This window comes from Psilocybe cubensis, chromosome 13, assembly GCF_017499595.1.
Source record: "Psilocybe cubensis strain MGC-MH-2018 chromosome 13, whole genome shotgun sequence".
Taxonomy (NCBI): Eukaryota; Fungi; Basidiomycota; class Agaricomycetes; order Agaricales; family Agrocybaceae; genus Psilocybe; species Psilocybe cubensis.
The window spans coordinates 1,955,200-1,972,247 of record NC_063011.1 but is presented as its reverse complement, the minus strand read 5'-3'; the positions used below and the strand labels follow the sequence as shown (position 1 = coordinate 1,972,247).

Here is a 17,048-nt window from a genome sequence, read left to right as displayed (position 1 = left end):
TCATAAAATCATAACAAAAAAATCACGACGACGAAGAGGGAGAAGAGGAACCCAACGTCCGCGGCCAAAACGCATACACAACCGCGCCGTTCCGCGCAGCAGCACCGCCGTCGTTTCCTCCTTCTCCTTCACCCTGCTGCTGCTGCTGCGGCTGATGCTTCACACTCAACCACCGCCCAAGCTTATGTTCCTGCCCTACACCCGCGACGAGTATGAACGGGTTCACAGGTACCTCTGCCGGCTTCTTCTTGTTCATACTCGTCGTTGTCGTTGTCGTTGTTGTAGTCGGGTCCATATCAATGTCTTTTTGCGTTGTCGTTGCTGAGGAGGAAGAGGAAGAGGAAGACGAGGAAGAGGAGGGCGAGCCCCAGGTAGTAGCCTCTAAAAACGCCTTTGTCGTGCTCAGCAGCTGCAGCGAGTTGATCACGCCAGGAACGGAGACAGTCCCGACGAGACTAAACGACTTTAGCTTCGCATCTACCTTCCATAGCCTCACTTCACCGTCCCAAGATCCTACAAATACAAATAAAAAATAAAATAAAAAGTAAAGTAAAAGCAGGTAAACAAGCAACGTCGTCAGCATGTATTCACGTAACTTTTGGAGGTAGGGAAAGTGGTGGAATGGAATGGAGTGTAGACGTACCGGAAGCAAAGATATCCGAGTAGCGCAGACAGCCTAGAGCAGTAACCCACCTTGGCGTCTTAATAACGCCCTCCGACTCGGACAGCACCTCGTTGAACCCATGCGCAAGCGGCTGCGTGAACACCGGTTTTTTCTTCAGCGTGCTCCAAAGGCATATCGAGCTACACAGACACGCATTAACAACCAAGAAATCCCAACAAAAACAAAAGAGAGAGAGAGAGAGAGGAAGAAACATACCCGCTATCACCACCACTCACAAACGTCGTCTCGTCAATCATCGCCACACTCTCCAAACTGCCCTCTACAAACTTCTTCTCTTTCCCCTTCCCCTTCCCCTTTCCATTCCCACCCCCACTCCCCTTCCCATCCACCCCCTCCCCCTCCTCCTCCTCCCCCTCCTCATCCTCACTCCCCTCCTCATCCCCCCTCAACCCCCCCTCCAACACCTCCCGCACCCTACTCCGTCCTCCACCTCTAAACACCAACTGCGTCTCATCCACAATCTTCCAAAACCGCGCCGTCTTGTCCCGCGCGCCGACGCTGACGCACGTGTCCCCGCGCAGAGCGTCGAGTGCGGGTACGCCGTCTTGGTGCCCGAATAATGTCTCGACGTAGCCGAGCACGGAGGGCGTGAGGTCGTATACTTTGAGTGTGCGGTCTGCGGAGGCGGAGTAGAGCTGGTTTGTCCCCTTTTTGAAGCTTACGGCCTGTATATGTATATGTCATGTCGTGATGTAAAAAGAACAAGTCAATAAGCATTGCGCATTGTATTATTTTATCAAAACAAAAAAAAAGAGCAACACGTACATTCACAGCATCCTTATGCCCCAAATGCCCACAGAACGACTTAACCCACTCCGCACGCGCCGCGTCCCATACACACACGCGGCGATCGCGACCCGCACTCGCGAGGTACCTCCCGTCGCCACTCAGCGCGAGCGCGAGCACCTCGTCCGTGTGTCCTGGCACCGCCGCGTCCGGGGGCGCTCTGCCTTTGCCCTTCCCTTTGCCCTTCCCCTTCCCCTGCGCTTTCCCCTTGCCATTGCCGTTGGTTGGGGCATCGACAGAGGCAGAGGCGGGGTCCCGAAGTTTAAAGAGCGAAGCGACCTTTTTACCCGTGCACAAATCCCATTTGATGATATGTCCCTCTTTACCGGATGTGAAGAGGTAGGCAGTGGAAGGGCCTGAGCCCGACTCGGACGCGACGGCGGATGTGACGGACAGCCTGTGCCCGCGCGTGCGCAGGACGGATGTGGGCGGTTGGGTAAAGTCGAACTGTCACGCAAAATACAAAGCACAAAACACACAGAGCAAAAAAAAGGAGAAAGTCAGAGATCGGATGGTGTGGTGCGTGTAGAAAGATGGGAAGGGAGGGGAGGGAAGGCAACGTACAGAGTCTGCGATGAATAAATGCGCTTTGCCCGAATGTTCGAGTACATCTTGTTTAAGTCGCGCCTGGATCAACTCCCTATCCACCTCTGCCGCATCGAACTCGCCCTCCGCTGCATCACACACACATCCCAATCAAAATGAATGGCATTCCTCCGTCAAAAACCACAAATCTCAAAAGAAAAAAAAACAAAGACGCACCCAAGCCAGATTTAACACTCTCCAAATACAACTGTGCAAGCCGCAGCCGTTTCTCAGCTGGCGTCTCGTCTTCATCTTCCTCTGCATCGCTTGCGTTGGGGTCGACAGAGTCGGCGCGGAGGTCCATGTCGTCTACTGCGCCGACGCCATCAGAGTCGGTTTGGTCTGAGAGCTCTTCGTCCCTGCGTTTTTTTGGGTTTGGCTTTGCTTTTGAGTTTGGTTTTGCGTTGACTTTGTCTGAACCATGCTGCGGCTTTCGAGCGAACTTTTTTACGCCATGCCGTGGCTCTGCATCGGAGCGCTTCCGCTTGCGCTGCTTCGTCCCTGCGAAAAAAGCGTCGGGCATATATCGTCCTCTAGTCTCTAGTCTCTAGTTAACTTTCGTTTGCTTTTTGATATACGACACACGGATGGTGTCGACGTTCGATGGTCGATGGTCGAGCCAAGTCGAGTGGATGTCGATGAGCGCTCGCTCCCAAGTAAAGTGCGTCAAAGGAAAAAAAAATTAGCACGGGTCGCATTCTTTGTTTGTCCATGCTATGCACCGACCTCTGCCTGATCTATCTCTGTTTCAAGGATCACGTGCTCGTCTCACTTCTGGACTGGATCCGTCTCGACTCAAACCCGGGGATGATGGATATTATACGAAGTATCAGCTGAACGGGGATGCATTAAAGCAGCGAGGCGGGTGAATCTGGGGTTAATCTGGGGTATTACTTGTACCTAGTAAGCGCGCTGCGCTGCGCGACTTTTGCCCATGAGTGGGTCAAGTACAAGCCATTTCGGACTCCGACGGACGTCCGACCGTCCGGTCTATCTAAATTTGTGACTCGAGCTGGCTGGCTTAGCTGGCTCTGCACAACGCGCAGAACAGCGAGGAAGGTGCACTGCCAGCTTACTTGTGTCCTATATAAACAGACGCTGTTCTCCAGTGCCACCTCGCCTGTTCCTGCTACTTGTCTCTCTGCTCCCAGGACAAGAAAAAGAGGACAAGAGACACAAACGACTACGAGCTCGTCCTGCGCACCTGTTATTTTACCATCTCTGATCACGCGAACCGGAATTTACAATGACACCCCCGGGTCCAGCCTTGAGGCATGCCTATGCATGCCGTAGCAGAATCAGACCTCAACCATCGATAATACCTAGTCCAAATCACAACCACCATCTACCACACCACCGACGCACATTCACAACAACCATGGCCGCGCACTCGCTCGACGCCCTGAACCCGGCCTTCCAGAACGTGCAGTACGCCGTGCGCGGCGAGCTCGCGATCAAAGCCGAGCTCCTGCGCGACAAGCTCAAGGAGCCTGCGCACGGGCTGCCGTTTGATAAAGTCATCTCGTCCAACATCGGTAACCCCCAGCAAAAAGGGCTGGATCAGCCCCCGATCACGTTTACCCGCCAGGTGAGCCTGCAAAGCTACCTCACTACTTAGCACCCCTAACCCCCATTTGATTGATGTTGATGTTGATGCTCGACTCGATGCTTGCAGGTCGCAGCGCTGATGGAGTGGCCGGAGCTCGCAAAGCTCGCGCCGGACGTGTTCCCAGCGGACGTGCTCGAGCGCGCAGAGGAGCTAAGGAGGGAAATCGGTTCCATAGGCGCGTACTCGCACAGCCAAGGTGTGCCTTTTATCCGCAACAGCGTCGCCAAGTTCATCGAAGGCAAGTTTGTCCTCGCTACACAATACTTTCCGCTACGCTATTTATATCCCTCACCGTACTAACCTTGTGCATCGCATCACAGCGCGCGACGGGTACCCGGCGGATCCAGCGACGATCTTCCTCACAGGCGGCGCATCCGCTGGCGTCTCCCTCCTCATCAACATGCTCATCAACACGCCCAAAGCCGGCATCCTCATCCCCATCCCGCAGTACCCCCTCTACACCGCCTCGCTCGCGCAGCACCAGGGCGTGCCCATCCCGTACTACCTCGACGAGCCGAACGGGTGGTCCACGTCCGTCGCGTCTATCGAGGACGCTTTGGCTGACGCACGGAAAGAGGGTGTGATACCGAAAGGACTGGTCGTTATTAACCCCGGCAATCCCACCGGCGCACTGTTGGATGAGGCGACACAGGAAGCGCTCGTCAGACTGTGCGAGGCGAATGGTCTCGTGCTGCTTGCGGATGAGGTGTACCAGGACAACTTGCACCGCCGTGCGACGCACCCGTTCACCTCGTTCAAGAAGATCGTGTCGAGACTGGACTCGCGCGTCCCGCTCGTATCGTTCCACTCCATCTCCAAGGGCGTCTCGGGCGAGTGCGGGCGGCGGGGCGGGTACTTTGAGTGCACGAATTTCACGGAGGAGGTGATTGCGCTCTTGTACAAGATGGTTTCTGTCGGCTTGTGCCCGCCGCTCGCAGGGCAAATTGGGGTGGACTCCATGGTCCGCCCGCCACAACCCGGCTCGCCAAGCTACGCACTATGGAAACAAGAAACAGACACCATCCACGCCGCACTCGCCCAACGCACATCCATAATGTCCGCAAGACTCAACGCACTGCCTGGTGTATCATGCGTCGACTCCCCAGGCGCACTATACCTCTACCCGCGCATCCGGCTTTCGGAAAAGGCGAGAAAGGCGGCGGAGGAGGAGGGCAAGGAGCCTGATGCGCTGTATGCGCTGAGGTTGTTGGATGCGACGGGGATTTGTGTTGTACCTGGCAGTGGGTTTGGACAGAGGGAGGGCGAGTGGCATTATAGGCTTACGTGTTTGTGTCCGGGTGTGGAGGAGTATGTGGGTAAGTTGGAAAAGTTCCATTTGGAGTGGGTTGGGAAGTATGGTGTTGAGTGATTTTGGAATGGAAGAAAAAATTATTTAGAAAGGATGTACTGATTACTACTAACGGGATTTTTGTGTTTTGTGTTTTTGATTTGTTTTTTGTTTTTTGAAGAAGCGCACTTGGACGTTTGTGAATTGTGAGCTTGATCATGAAGGATCGTGTCTGACGTCAGACTTCAGCCTGTCCAGTGTCATACGCACATCTAATTGCATTCCTTGGCAGTGCAACACGCTCTTCACGTCCACGACAACATCGGCTGCAATGTGATCATCCGATCATGAACCGTGAGCCATGAACTGCCATGAACATGAGAACCAAGGTCAAGCTCGGGATGATACTATCCCTATCTCTATCCTGCAATTCAGTTCATTCAGTCTAATTTCATACATTTCATTCATTTGACAGTGCGGCAGTGCATTCAGATTCTAAACATATCCCACAAAATCTGGAAATTTTGGGATTCTTTGGCCATCGATTCTTGGGAGGATACTGTGTTGTATGTAGTATTATTAATAACGAAGTCGAGATGGCCGATCGCAGTTGCGTAGAGTCGTTTATTTTTGCAGTGGCCATGGGTGAGTGTTTATGTTTGGAGCAAAAGAAGAAGAAGACTTGTTAGAGCTCGCGCTCGCGCTCATGATCGGCCTGAGTGTTGAAGCCAGGTTGAAGTGCGTATTTCTCTGGTTCTAGGAGGAGGAGGAGGGAGAGAGAGGAGAAGTATCGTCCGTTGTGTTTATCGGACTCTGGAGCACGAGTTTTTTTTTTTTTTTTTTTTTGAGTGAGTGTATTTGAGTATGAGTATGAGTATGAATCCGGGTGTTAGCCTGCCAGTGGAGAAACTCGGAGGGAGGGTGTGTGTGTAGGTTGCACGAATACTGCACTGCACTGCACTGCATTAATTTATAATTATTCGCCATGTGTTGTGGTCAGGCAGGCAGATAAGTAGATTGTGCTTCTACTACGATTGCTTCGCAGAGCTTCCTTCCACTTCCACTTCCACTTCCACTTGCCTTGTACTTTGACTTCTACATTGACTTATTCTTATTCTTATTATAATTATAAGTATTCTCCGTGGTTCTGAGCCCTCCGTGGTTCTTCTTCGTACTTCTAGTACTCGTTCTTTCTTTATACCAAGCCTCGTCCTCGTCCTATGTCCTCCTCGTCCTCTTCCTCGTTCTTATCCTCGTCCTTGTCCACATTCTAAATCAATCTGCGTCTGCCAGCTTCTGCCTCACCCGCAGCCTCTTAATCAGCCTCAGCCTCACGATTCGCGATTTTCGAAACGTGGATCATGGATTCACAACCGTGGATCGCAAATCCGAATCGTACCAGACATTGCGAAATTGTATTGACTTGACTGGCGCTCATCCCCAAGGGATTGGAGAATAACCATTAACCATTGGATTTATATTTATATTTATATTTATATTTGGATTTGGATTTGGATTTTTTGTATTAGGAATTGGACAGTGGTCAGTGGATCGACATGCGATGATATCCTTGGTGAACGTACTTAGCTGGACGTAGGTGGAGGTTGAGTGGGACGCGAATGGGTTGGATGGAATGGGGTTGGGGTTGGAGTTGCAATTGAGTAGAATGGGGATGGGGTTGGATGAGATGCGGTTGGATGGAATGGGGATGTGGACGTACCGTCTGATTGCTGATAGTGGTCATTGTAGCAGTGTTATTGTATTGTATTGCAATCCGATGGGATGGTACGGGATGGGGTGTATTGCAGTTTTGGGAAAAGAGGCGAGGCGAGATGACAGTGAAAAGAAAAAGAAATAGAAAAGAAAAGAAAAGGAAGAAAGGAAAACTTGAGGAAAACAACAAAAAGTTAGATTGACAAACGATGTCGATGAAAGCCAGAGGTTGATTATGATTCCAGATAATTGGGACTTGGGACTTGGATATAGTATACTATTGATATCTATGCCCGTTTAGATTAGATTGGATTCTATTTGATATTTGATATTCATATCGATATCGACTCTATTCGACAGCTACGACAGTGGACAGTGGATAATGGACAATGGACGGTGGACGGTGGACAATGCAGATTGGAGCTAAGTCTGAGCATTCGCATTAACATTCACATTAACATTCACATTCACATTGAGTTGGCCATGGGACGACGATAAGACCAGACGCGAGTCGAGACTTTGACAATGACATAGCCTCGATGTCCACCACGTCCGAGTCCACGTCCACGTCCACGCCAGCTCTCAGGGCCCAATCGTGCTCGTGTGCGTGTTCAGAACACTCACACTCACTCACGCACATGCCACGGCCACGCGCAGACAGGTGGGCATGGGCTGGTGACCGTTGCTTGCTCGCTCGCGTCACGGTCTTCTCTCGATCGGGTGGGGGTTTTTATTAGCATCGCAGATAGGGATAGGACACGACAGGACAGGGGTAAAAAAAGATTGCTGGATGGAAGGCTGGGAGGATGATGTGATGGCGAGAATCTATCTCTCTACTGAGAATCTAGAGAACGTGAACGTGACTTTGGAGCGAGGATAAATAAGAACAGAACAGAGTGTGCGCGTAAACGGTGGGGTTGCGATTTAAAGTCAGCGCACATAGGAGCTGGGGGAGTATTTTGCACCGCGCGTCGCGCACGGGCATAAAAGGCATCGAAGACCCAAAGGGGGTCGAATTCAAGTTGGGAGGCGGCGCACATCTGCATCAGCCTTCTGAAATTCTGAATTGCGTTTCTGTTTCTGTTTCTGTTTCCGTTTCTGTTGGGAGAGCGAGGCGGCCGTTGACAAGGTGAGGGAACTTTTTTGAACACGCGCGAGGCGAAAAGGAAGTGCAAGGGGAAATAGCCTGCTATAGCGAGCCTGTCCTTAGGCGTTGCCCCCCCCCCCAGCGAAATTCCCTCACCGAGCGAACCCACACCACCTGTCTGCGATGCACAGCCCTGCCAGTCGGATCAGATGATTCCTTTTGTTTTGCTGGCTCTTTGGGTTGGGCTTTGCTGGCTGAACCCAATGGAGGGTTCGCTAGTTAGTCAGCGAGTGCAGGGTCTACGGTGTGGTGTCTTTCGCGGGAAGAGAAAAAGAAACATGAAGTGGCGGTGGAGAAAAAACAAAAACAAAAAGGTAAGGGAAAAAAGAAATAGATAAGAGAGGACATGAGGCCAGAGTAGCGCGCAGTAAAATTCTCCATCCTCTGGCGAAAAGCCCGCAACATTACTCTCGCCTGATCTCCCCCCAATCTACAACCCCAACAAAGAAAAAGAAACAAAAATCGCAGCAAAATACCCCTTGCGCAATTCAACATCCCCCAGCGCACACCAGAGGGACGCAGAGCGGTGTGTGACTCTACACCCACATTGCGGGGAAAAACGCGGGGAAAGGAGCAGGAAGAAGCAATTAATCTAATCGACGGTGTTTGGCCATGTTTACCTGCGGCTGTGTGTGGGGGTGTATTGGTGGTCTGTGCGGTGTATAAGGAAGACCGGGCCTGTCAACTATGGTCAACAACTCCCCCCCTCTCAACCCATTTCACATCCACTGAAACGATGATTAAATACGCCGCATTCACCGCTTGCGTCTTTGTTCAATAACCCACACAGTGCTTGTCGCTGGCGGGCATCGCCCACAGCGCTATATCTCAACTTATCACAATGGTATGTCTTGTCTTAATACCACACACCCCCTCGTCGCGTCTCACAGCGGCACACAGATCATCAGCAGCAAGAAATACGCATGGTATGCATATATGCTGCCATTTTGCTCGTCGTTGCATATTTCTGACCTTTTTTTTCTGTTTTCTAGTGAGACCTGCATAAAAGGTCACCGCTCGTCCGCGTGCAAACACACCGACCGGCCCCTCTTTGAAATAAAGAAAAAGGGGCGTCCAGTCACCCAATGCGAGCACTGTCGCGAGCTCCGAAAAACAAAACAAGTCCACGTAAAATGCATCTGCGAAGCTAAAGACGACCCCCACGCGTCCGCCCCGCAAGGTGTGTTGGCCCCCTTTCCCTTTACCATCTACCTTGCATAGCCAGCTCACGGATAAGATTATATTCCCCGCTCTTCGTTGCTCAGGTCCCAAGCAGGGATTTGAGAGCGCCGCGTTTCCCAACGGCTTGCCACAAGCCTTGGAAGCGTCGGTCGCGTTTCAAAGCCAAAGCCTCACAGAAGGCGCCTCATCCGACTCCTCGGACTATGGTGGTATGCAGCCCCTTCTCTTCTCCCCCCAGCCGACCGCGCTCTATCTCTCTCTCCCTTTGATGCTGATCTTGCACTTGTACACTAGGCGTCCTCCGCCAGGCCCACAAGTGCAGGTCCGGCGACCCCTGCAGCTGCGTCACACCCCGCACAAAGCATTCCCGCGCACGAGACCGCGACCGCGAGCTTCGCGAGCGGGAGCGCGATGGAATGGGTGGTGGTGGTGTGCCCAGCGAGCAGCAGCAGCAGCGACACACAGGGTCCCCGGGCCCGTCCTCCATGAACACGAATCCGAGGCACCCCTACACGCCCTCGCGCACCTCGGCGCAGATCCTCGCGCGCATCGCCGAGCTGCGCCCCGTCCTCCCGCGCCCGACCTCCGCCTCAGAAGGCGGTTATCCGTACCCGTACCCGTATACATTTGGCGTTGGCCCCGTACACGATCCGTCGACGGGCCTCCCGCATGCGCATGGGAGCCGCCACCACGACCATAAACCGTACAAACACGCTTCTTCTTCTTCCTCCTCTGCTTCTGCTTCTGCTGGATATAGTATACCAACGCCATATCACCCTTCACAACACGCTTCGGCATCATACGCGCCCTTTGGATATGCGTATCAGACTCAAAATCAGACGTATGGCGATATACAGATGATGGATGCTTCGCCGCTCCCACCACCACCGTCGTCGTCGTCCTCAGCCATGTGGTCGCCGTTCAACTCGGGTACAGGTGCAGGTGCGGGCACCACCGCATTCGCGGACCCGTTCCCCTCGCTGTGCGGGTGCGGCGACGGGTGCGCGTGTCCTGGGTGTCTGCACCATAACTCCAACTCCAACAACAACAGCAACAATAATAACAACAACCACGCATCGGCTACGCGCGGTGTTCCCCCCGCGTACGCCTACGCGTCATGTCGCAACCCCGAAACGTGCGCGACGTGTCTGGATTGTACGATCATGGCGCTCCCGCTCTCGCTCCCTTCGGCTATGGGGATACCGGCTGAGGATACGGCGTTGTCAATATACGACTCCAACGCCGGTGCCAATGCCAATGCCAGTGCCAGTTCAATGGGTTTAGAAGCCGGCGCGGCGATTGATGATTGGTTGAGACAGATGGCGGGCGGGGCCGGGGGCGGGGGCGGGTATCCTGGTCCTGGGGAGGATGTGTATGGAGGGTATCACCCGCAGCAGCAGCAGATGCAGGGGTATCAGCAGACGTCGTCTCCTTCTCCGTCGCCGTCTTGGAATATGTCCTATGCCCAATCTCCCCCGCCTCCGCATTCGTCGATGATGGCGTACACTGCGCGAAGCACTAGCGGTGGTAGCAACAGTGGTGGTGGCGGCGGTGGTGGTTCTAGTGCGCAGCGCGCGCAAGTCCAAGGACAGGGATCAGCAAGCGGTGTGGATGATACGCTTATTGACCCGCGCTTGCTCCCACCTGCGAACGCTAATGCTTACTACCGCGTCCCCATCCCTGGACCCATCCCCGGACCGATACCGATACCTGTTCCTAGGAGCCGCTCGCCATCTACGTCGACTACATCGTCGCATTCGAGTTATCAGGGGTCTGAGGGACGCGGTGGTGGTGGTGGTGGGAGCGCCGGCACCAGTGCGAGCGCTAGTGCGAGCAATGAGCGTGTACCGCCGTATCGCCCTTCAGGGCGTATGCAGGGTGTATATTCGCCCCCTCCATCCGCGCGTGGGGGCACAAGTGCGGGTACGGGTGCGAGTGGTGGTGTGAGCGTGCCGCAGTTGAATATGTTGAATCTCCGTCCTAACCTTGGTGTGGGTACGGGTGTGGGGGCAGGGGGCCGTGTACAGCGCGGGCCGAGTTCGGGGTCGAGTGCGAGTGCAAGTGCGAGTGCTAGTGTGTCGCCGTCTCCTGCTTCTGCGTCGGCGTCGGCGTCTGTGTCGGGGAAAGGCGGTGCTGGGAGGAGCAGTAGTACTAGAAGCGGCAGTGTGAGTGGGAGTGTGAGTGGGAGTAGAAGTGCGAGTGCGAGTGCGAGTGCGACTTCGGAGTATGATCCTTCGTTGGCGGGGTTGCAGATTTATTAGGTTAGGATGGTGTTGAGGTGTTGAGTGGGGGGTGTAGAGGTGTGGGTTTTGTGTGTGTGGGGGGGGAGGGGGTTTTGGAGAGGTTTTGGAGGGTTTTGGGAGGGGATTTTTTTGTGTGTGTTTGGTGTGTTGTTGTTGTTGAATGAACGATTCGATTGGTACCTGGTGTTTTGTGTTTTGTGTTTCTTGGGTTATATTCATATTCAGTCTTTGCGTCTTCCATCTTTTAGTTGCGCTTGTGCTTGTGCTTTTTTCTTTTTTTTGATGATGATGATGATGATATTGGTTGTTACTTGTTAGTCTGTACGTGTTAGTGTTAGTGTTAGTGTTAGTACTTACTTGTGTTACTTTTCGTATTGTTTAAAGATAGATGTTGTTTTCTTTCTTTTTCTTTTTTCGTCTTTTTTCGTCTTTTTACGCTTTTACTCCTTTTTTGTTTTTTATTTTTTGCTTTTTTGTTTTTAGTGACCCGCTGCTGCTTATTTCAATGATTTAGTTTCCAAGTTCTTTCTTTCTTCTTTTTTAATTGATTGTTGATTGTTGATCATGAAGTCAGTGGGATTTTCGGGATACACGATTTATGTTTTTTTTGTCATCTTTTTTTTTTCTTTTTTTTCGTCTGTGTTCTGTGTTCTGTGTTCTGCGATTTTTGCGTTTTGCGATTTTGCGATTTTTGCTTCTTTGTCGTGTTCATCTTCGTCTGTTTGTTTGTTCGTTGATGATTTTTTCTTTTTCTTTTTGTTTCTTGTAGGATAGCATTAGCATTAGAATGAAGACGTTGAAAGTTGAGGTCACGGTTGGTATGTCGGTGTGTTGGTTGGTACCAGTCGGTGACAGGTGTAGTACTAGTAGATACTACGTATATAGGTCCAGGTGATACCCTGGTTCAAAAACTTCATGATGTTTGTGTCTCTGTTTTTTGCTGGTTGTTAGTTGCTGTCTGCGTTTTTATTTTTTGGTGCTGCCTGGTTGTGTTGCGTGGCTTTTTGACCGTGACTTTTTGGTTATTTCCCTAGGTGGTATTGCTGACGATCGTATAGTCTCAGAGCCTGATTTCCTCGTACTTGAATCTGGGCCCCGTGGATACGTTCAAACCTTCGTTTGATGTTCAATGTTCAATGTTCAATGTTCGTCGAACGTCTGCCCAGTGCCTCTATCTCTCAGTTTTCTCAGTTTTGCCAGAGGCCCAGAGCCATGCCACTGCTTACCGCATGATCGTCCTTGTACCACGGTAACCCAGACCATTACCTCCCTCCTTCCACCGCCTGTCTATATCTACGTCTACGTCTACGTCTATGTCAAGTACAGGCTCAGCCTGCCATTCTTAACTATTACACTATTACAACGCCTCGCCCGCATTACCGTATATCCGCATATCGCCATACCTTTTGCTATCATTGCGCTATCAGTATGACAATATGAGCGAAAAAATTGGCCCACGAATCCACGATGGCCGAGGTTCCCAGATTCTGCTCTGCAGTGTGTGTAGTCTGTGTGACGGTATATATGGCTTTAGAAGATGGTGTGGGTAGGCGGGTATGTGAATTAAGCCTTGAGGCGATGGGGTGAGGCAGAGGAAGGACAAGGAAGGAAAGCAGAGGAAGGAGGAAGGAGGAATGAGGAAGAAGCGAATGCCTCGAGGTAATTGGGACAGGAGCGAGGGGCGTTCTGGAATCTGTTAGACTTGCGGTGATATAATGGTAATGATAATTCTGATGAGTATAGGTATACTAGATACAATGTACGTGTGCATCTTCTTTGCGTGTTATATGGATTTTTGGGTTTACAGCGAGTCATTTCGGCTATGTTTCTATTTTGAACAGTGGCACGATCTTCAACGATGTGTTGACATATTGCCAAAGTCGAGAAAGAAATGGCCTTAAAAATGTCTTTGGAGTGCAATCTGAATGACACAAAACCTAACACCATAGCATCACCCTATAATCGACTCTGAAAAAATTATATCTTCCCCTAAACTTTTACGTGTTGTGTTCTATATATATGCCCGCCGAATATCTTGGCATATTGCCGGACTCACATCCAAGCTCCGCCAATTGAAATTTCATTCTCCGTGTATGTATAAATTTTCATTTTAGGCCTATCGATATGAAAGTAGCTGTAAATCTTTTGGTAAAAATATTGTGCAGTGCCTTACGATTGATGTCTGTGTTGTACAGTATTTTTAGCAGAACATGTGCATTTCCGCCGGGGTACTACATAATTACCATGATGAGCATTAATATTAGGTGGCAATCCCGGAAATGGAGGCTGCACTTATTACGGTACTTACTCAGTGGTAAAATAGGGTTTGCAGTTTTACTCCTTATATTAAACTCTTCAACTTGTTTTTTTCCAACTCCGGATGGCCAGTGCTGACACAGCGGTAGAGGGTTGGGCGAGCGTCTAAGTGGATCGGTATCATGTGTTTGTGGGTTGCATCACCGTCAGCGCTTAAAGTACAGTAGTGGGTGTCGAAGGGAGAGTGGTTTTGTTTCCTTAAGTATGCTACGAATCTTTAAAACGGGATTGAGTTATTTTGAGTGCTTTTTTTTGCGGCGATTTGCGCCTGTCTGGTATCTACAATGAGGTACTTATAACCGGAACGTGTAGGAAATTTTCCATGATGAACATTTACATCAATTACAGCTACTATGACTTGCTAGTGCCGCATCACGGCTGTCGATTCAAGTCATGTTGTTGCTATTGGTGCAGCAAGCCGCTTCCTGCTCAAATGACGTTCGAGTGAGCCCTAACGCGTGTCAAATGACGTGGAAGATGTCAATTTGCATTTCATTCATTTTACACTGTGAATCGGCGCTAATTTGGTCAAGCCTCCGCGGTGTTTGTCGGTAGCAACACAAAATCATTGAACTGTGATTTAGCTGTACCGAAAGCTGTTCCTGGCGTGTTAGACCGGCCCTCGACATGAAGCTTGAAGCTTGAACGTTGAACATTAGTTTGGTAAGAAAAACTCATAGGCATTATTGCCTATTATTACATCGGCAGCCTGGGCTCCGTCGTTTTGCCATATTCCAGAGGCTTCGAGTTCGGGAGAATAAATGTATAATTGTACCTACTTCGGGCAGCTTCCAATCTGGACATTATGGCAGTGCACTTAAATACAAGGGAATTTATTTATAATAATAAAAGGGTTCCCACTTGATTAAAACGTTGAATGGATTCTTTTCGACCTCTCTCTTCACTGCATATCGACCGGCTTCCACCGCTCACTTCTCGACATGTGCTCTCGGGGTTCCTCACACTGCGAATACATGAAGTCACCTAGAACAACTCGGCGGAGCGTACACCTTGCCCTATTTCCAGCCCTGTAACACCCTACGTATACCCTCTATCTCTGTAAGTCCAAGCGCTAATCTCACGGCAAATACATTGAGTGACCAACACTACATCTAGAGAAACGACACCCCCCATACTCGCAGTGGTAATAGGCATAAACAAATACACCTCCGACGAATACCCTAATCTAAACGGTGCTACAAACGACGCAGACGCTTTTGAGGAATACCTTACCACCCGCCTAAACGTGCCCGCGCAAAACATTTGCAGTTTGCGAGATGAACAGGCGACTAGGAAGAACATTATATCGTCTTTCATCTGGCTGAGAGACAATGCGGCGTATCAGAGGGACGAATGTGCAATCATCTTCTACTTCGCGGGACACGGCGCGCAAACCCAGAAACCTACAGAATGGAACGATTGGATAACACCGACGGGCATGATAGAAATGTTGTGCCCGAGCGACATCGGAACTATGACGGGCAGGAGCGGAGTATTACACTTACAGCCAGCTCAGCAATCCGCGGTTGCAGGAATTCCTGATCGAACTATATCTGTACTTCTCAGTCAAATTGCGGATGCCAAAGGGAATAATATTGTAAGTGTTTTTCTGGCTATCCAATGGTCTATCGAAGGTTGATGTTGGATCTATATCAGACTGTAATACTTGATTGCTGCAGCTCAGCTGGGATGTCCAGGAGCTCTAAAAAAGACCCATATACTATCCGAGGTATCACCAATCCTCCTTCCATCCATGCCAGCGCGGATGAAAGCTTATTCTACTTCGGGACCAGGGGGGGACGAACGGCCAAGAATGACGTTCAATTGCAAAACTCGCATTTGCATGTGCTATTAGCAGCTTGCGGACGAGAAAATTTCGCTCTTGAGAATCCAAGAACAAAACGAGGGCTATTCACACATCATCTGTTGAAAATTTTGAACAAAGAGGACATCAGAAATCTGACATATGTCTCTTTGATGCACAGACTCAAAATGCCGGAGAGGTGGGTATCATATTTTATCGCCATTTATAACTGGAATGGAGAGTTGACTTTTGCTTTGTTAATTTTGTATCAGACAAACTCCACATTGTGAAGGAGAAGGTATAAACCAACGGCTGTTCAATAACTGGGTTAATGGTGGTGACAAGTCCATGATATTGACGCATCGAATCAAGGACAAAGATGAAATTATTTTACAAGCAGGCTCGGCTCAAGGAATTACCAAAGGCTCGCGCTTTGCTGCCTATGCTACTAACTTGATAGAGACTCCTCTTGTCAGAAACTCAAATATACAAAAAGGAGAAGGTGCCCGAAATGGAGTGTGGAATTAGGAATCTGGCACTGGGTTGATTCCGTGAGGAATCAACCTCGTAAAATACAGACTATATACTATCCGAATCGCGAAACGGACTAAATACGTAGTTACTTGAGTCAGAATACAAATATGTCAGCCCAAATAATCAGTCCCGAATCCAATACAATGATTCCAACACCTATCTAGAGTGCCCGTGAGTGTCCATGATCTAATCTACTAGTCAGTCACGAGTATCTATGCTAAATAAGTAGTTAGTAATTGAACGAATCATCACAGTACCCCCTCGTTAGGCCTGAGCGAGGTATCGTGAAGGGGGTTTTATTGTTCGGCCGGTTCGTGAATGTTGATGATGAGGTGGTTCGTATTCCTTCATCCAAGGTTTGGATTGTATATTAGACTTGTCTATGTATACTTGTGGGTCCAAGTAGTCGACGATTGGAGCGTTTGGTATGTCCGTAAAACTTTGAGGTTGAACATGGGGTAGAGCGGAGAAATCGAAGCGAGGGGGGTGAGGCTTCAAGCGATTTCGACGATGGAAAGTTTCAATAATGTCATAGTCGCGTCGCGAGATTTCCGAAAATGGGACCCAAGAGTTTTCTGAATCAGGGAGTTCCTGCCAGGACAACAAGTAGTCGTATCGCCTGCCGACTCGACGACAGTCCAGAACTTTCTTGATTTTTGGTGTGGGGTCTTCTTCCAAAATCAGTTTCGAAGGGAATTCAGGATGTGATAGGTTGCTTTGAATATAAGGTTCCAAGAGCGACACATGGAAGACAGGGTGTAAACGAGATAGAGAGCGAGGAAGGTCGAGAAGAAATGATGATGATCCTTTCTTGTCAAGGATTTTGAAGGGTCCTATCTTGCGATAATCTAGTTTGTCCGAAGGTCTTGTTGTCTTGATGTTGCAACGACGTAACCAGACCAGGTCTCCGAGTTTGAAGTCAGGTCCAGGAATGTGGTGTTGATTATATTGATGAGCAATGTATTCGTTTGAATGCTGTAACTCGGCACGAAGTTCTCGATGTATGATGTCGAGGTGCGAAGCGACATCATTTGCCAGAGGATTTGTTGAGCGTTCGGAGATCTTGATTTCGAAATCAGGATGATATCCTAGGTTGGCATAGAATGGTGTCTGCTGAGTAGAGGAATTGATCGTGTTGTTAAACGAAAACTCAGCT

General features: G+C 50.1%; 4 protein-coding genes across 4 annotated transcripts; 3 read left to right on the top strand and 1 right to left on the bottom strand.

Annotated features, from left to right (window-relative positions):
- Positions 1-22: 22 nt before the first annotated feature.
- JR316_0013322 (putative WD repeat-containing protein C2E1P5.05) lies at positions 23-2,579 on the bottom strand (the record flags this gene model as incomplete). The annotated part of the gene is made up of 6 exons (XM_047898931.1): positions 23-513; positions 644-804; positions 881-1,350; positions 1,451-1,918; positions 2,036-2,145; positions 2,234-2,579. 6 exons carry the CDS (start codon positions 2,577-2,579, stop codon positions 23-25), a joined length of 2,046 nt encoding a protein of 681 aa, XP_047742479.1.
- Positions 2,580-3,434: 855 nt separating this feature from the next.
- JR316_0013321 (putative alanine aminotransferase, mitochondrial) lies at positions 3,435-5,034 on the top strand (the record flags this gene model as incomplete). The annotated part of the gene is made up of 3 exons (XM_047898930.1): positions 3,435-3,644; positions 3,732-3,861; positions 3,986-5,034. The coding sequence occupies 3 exons, from the start codon at positions 3,435-3,437 to the stop codon at positions 5,032-5,034; spliced, it is 1,389 nt and encodes a 462-aa protein (XP_047742478.1).
- Positions 5,035-8,659: 3,625 nt separating this feature from the next.
- On the top strand, positions 8,660-11,256 carry JR316_0013320 (Copper-dependent transcription factor 1; the record flags this gene model as incomplete). The annotated part of the gene is made up of 4 exons (XM_047898929.1): positions 8,660-8,739; positions 8,806-8,993; positions 9,079-9,204; positions 9,290-11,256. The coding sequence occupies 4 exons, from the start codon at positions 8,660-8,662 to the stop codon at positions 11,254-11,256; spliced, it is 2,361 nt and encodes a 786-aa protein (XP_047742477.1).
- A 2,691-nt stretch (positions 11,257-13,947) lies between these two features.
- On the top strand, positions 13,948-15,886 carry JR316_0013319 (putative WD repeat-containing protein; the record flags this gene model as incomplete). Its single annotated transcript, XM_047898928.1, has 5 exons — positions 13,948-13,998; positions 14,543-14,613; positions 14,671-15,151; positions 15,211-15,557; positions 15,631-15,886. The coding sequence occupies 5 exons, from the start codon at positions 13,948-13,950 to the stop codon at positions 15,884-15,886; spliced, it is 1,206 nt and encodes a 401-aa protein (XP_047742476.1).
- Between the last annotated feature and the right edge of the window lie 1,162 nt (positions 15,887-17,048).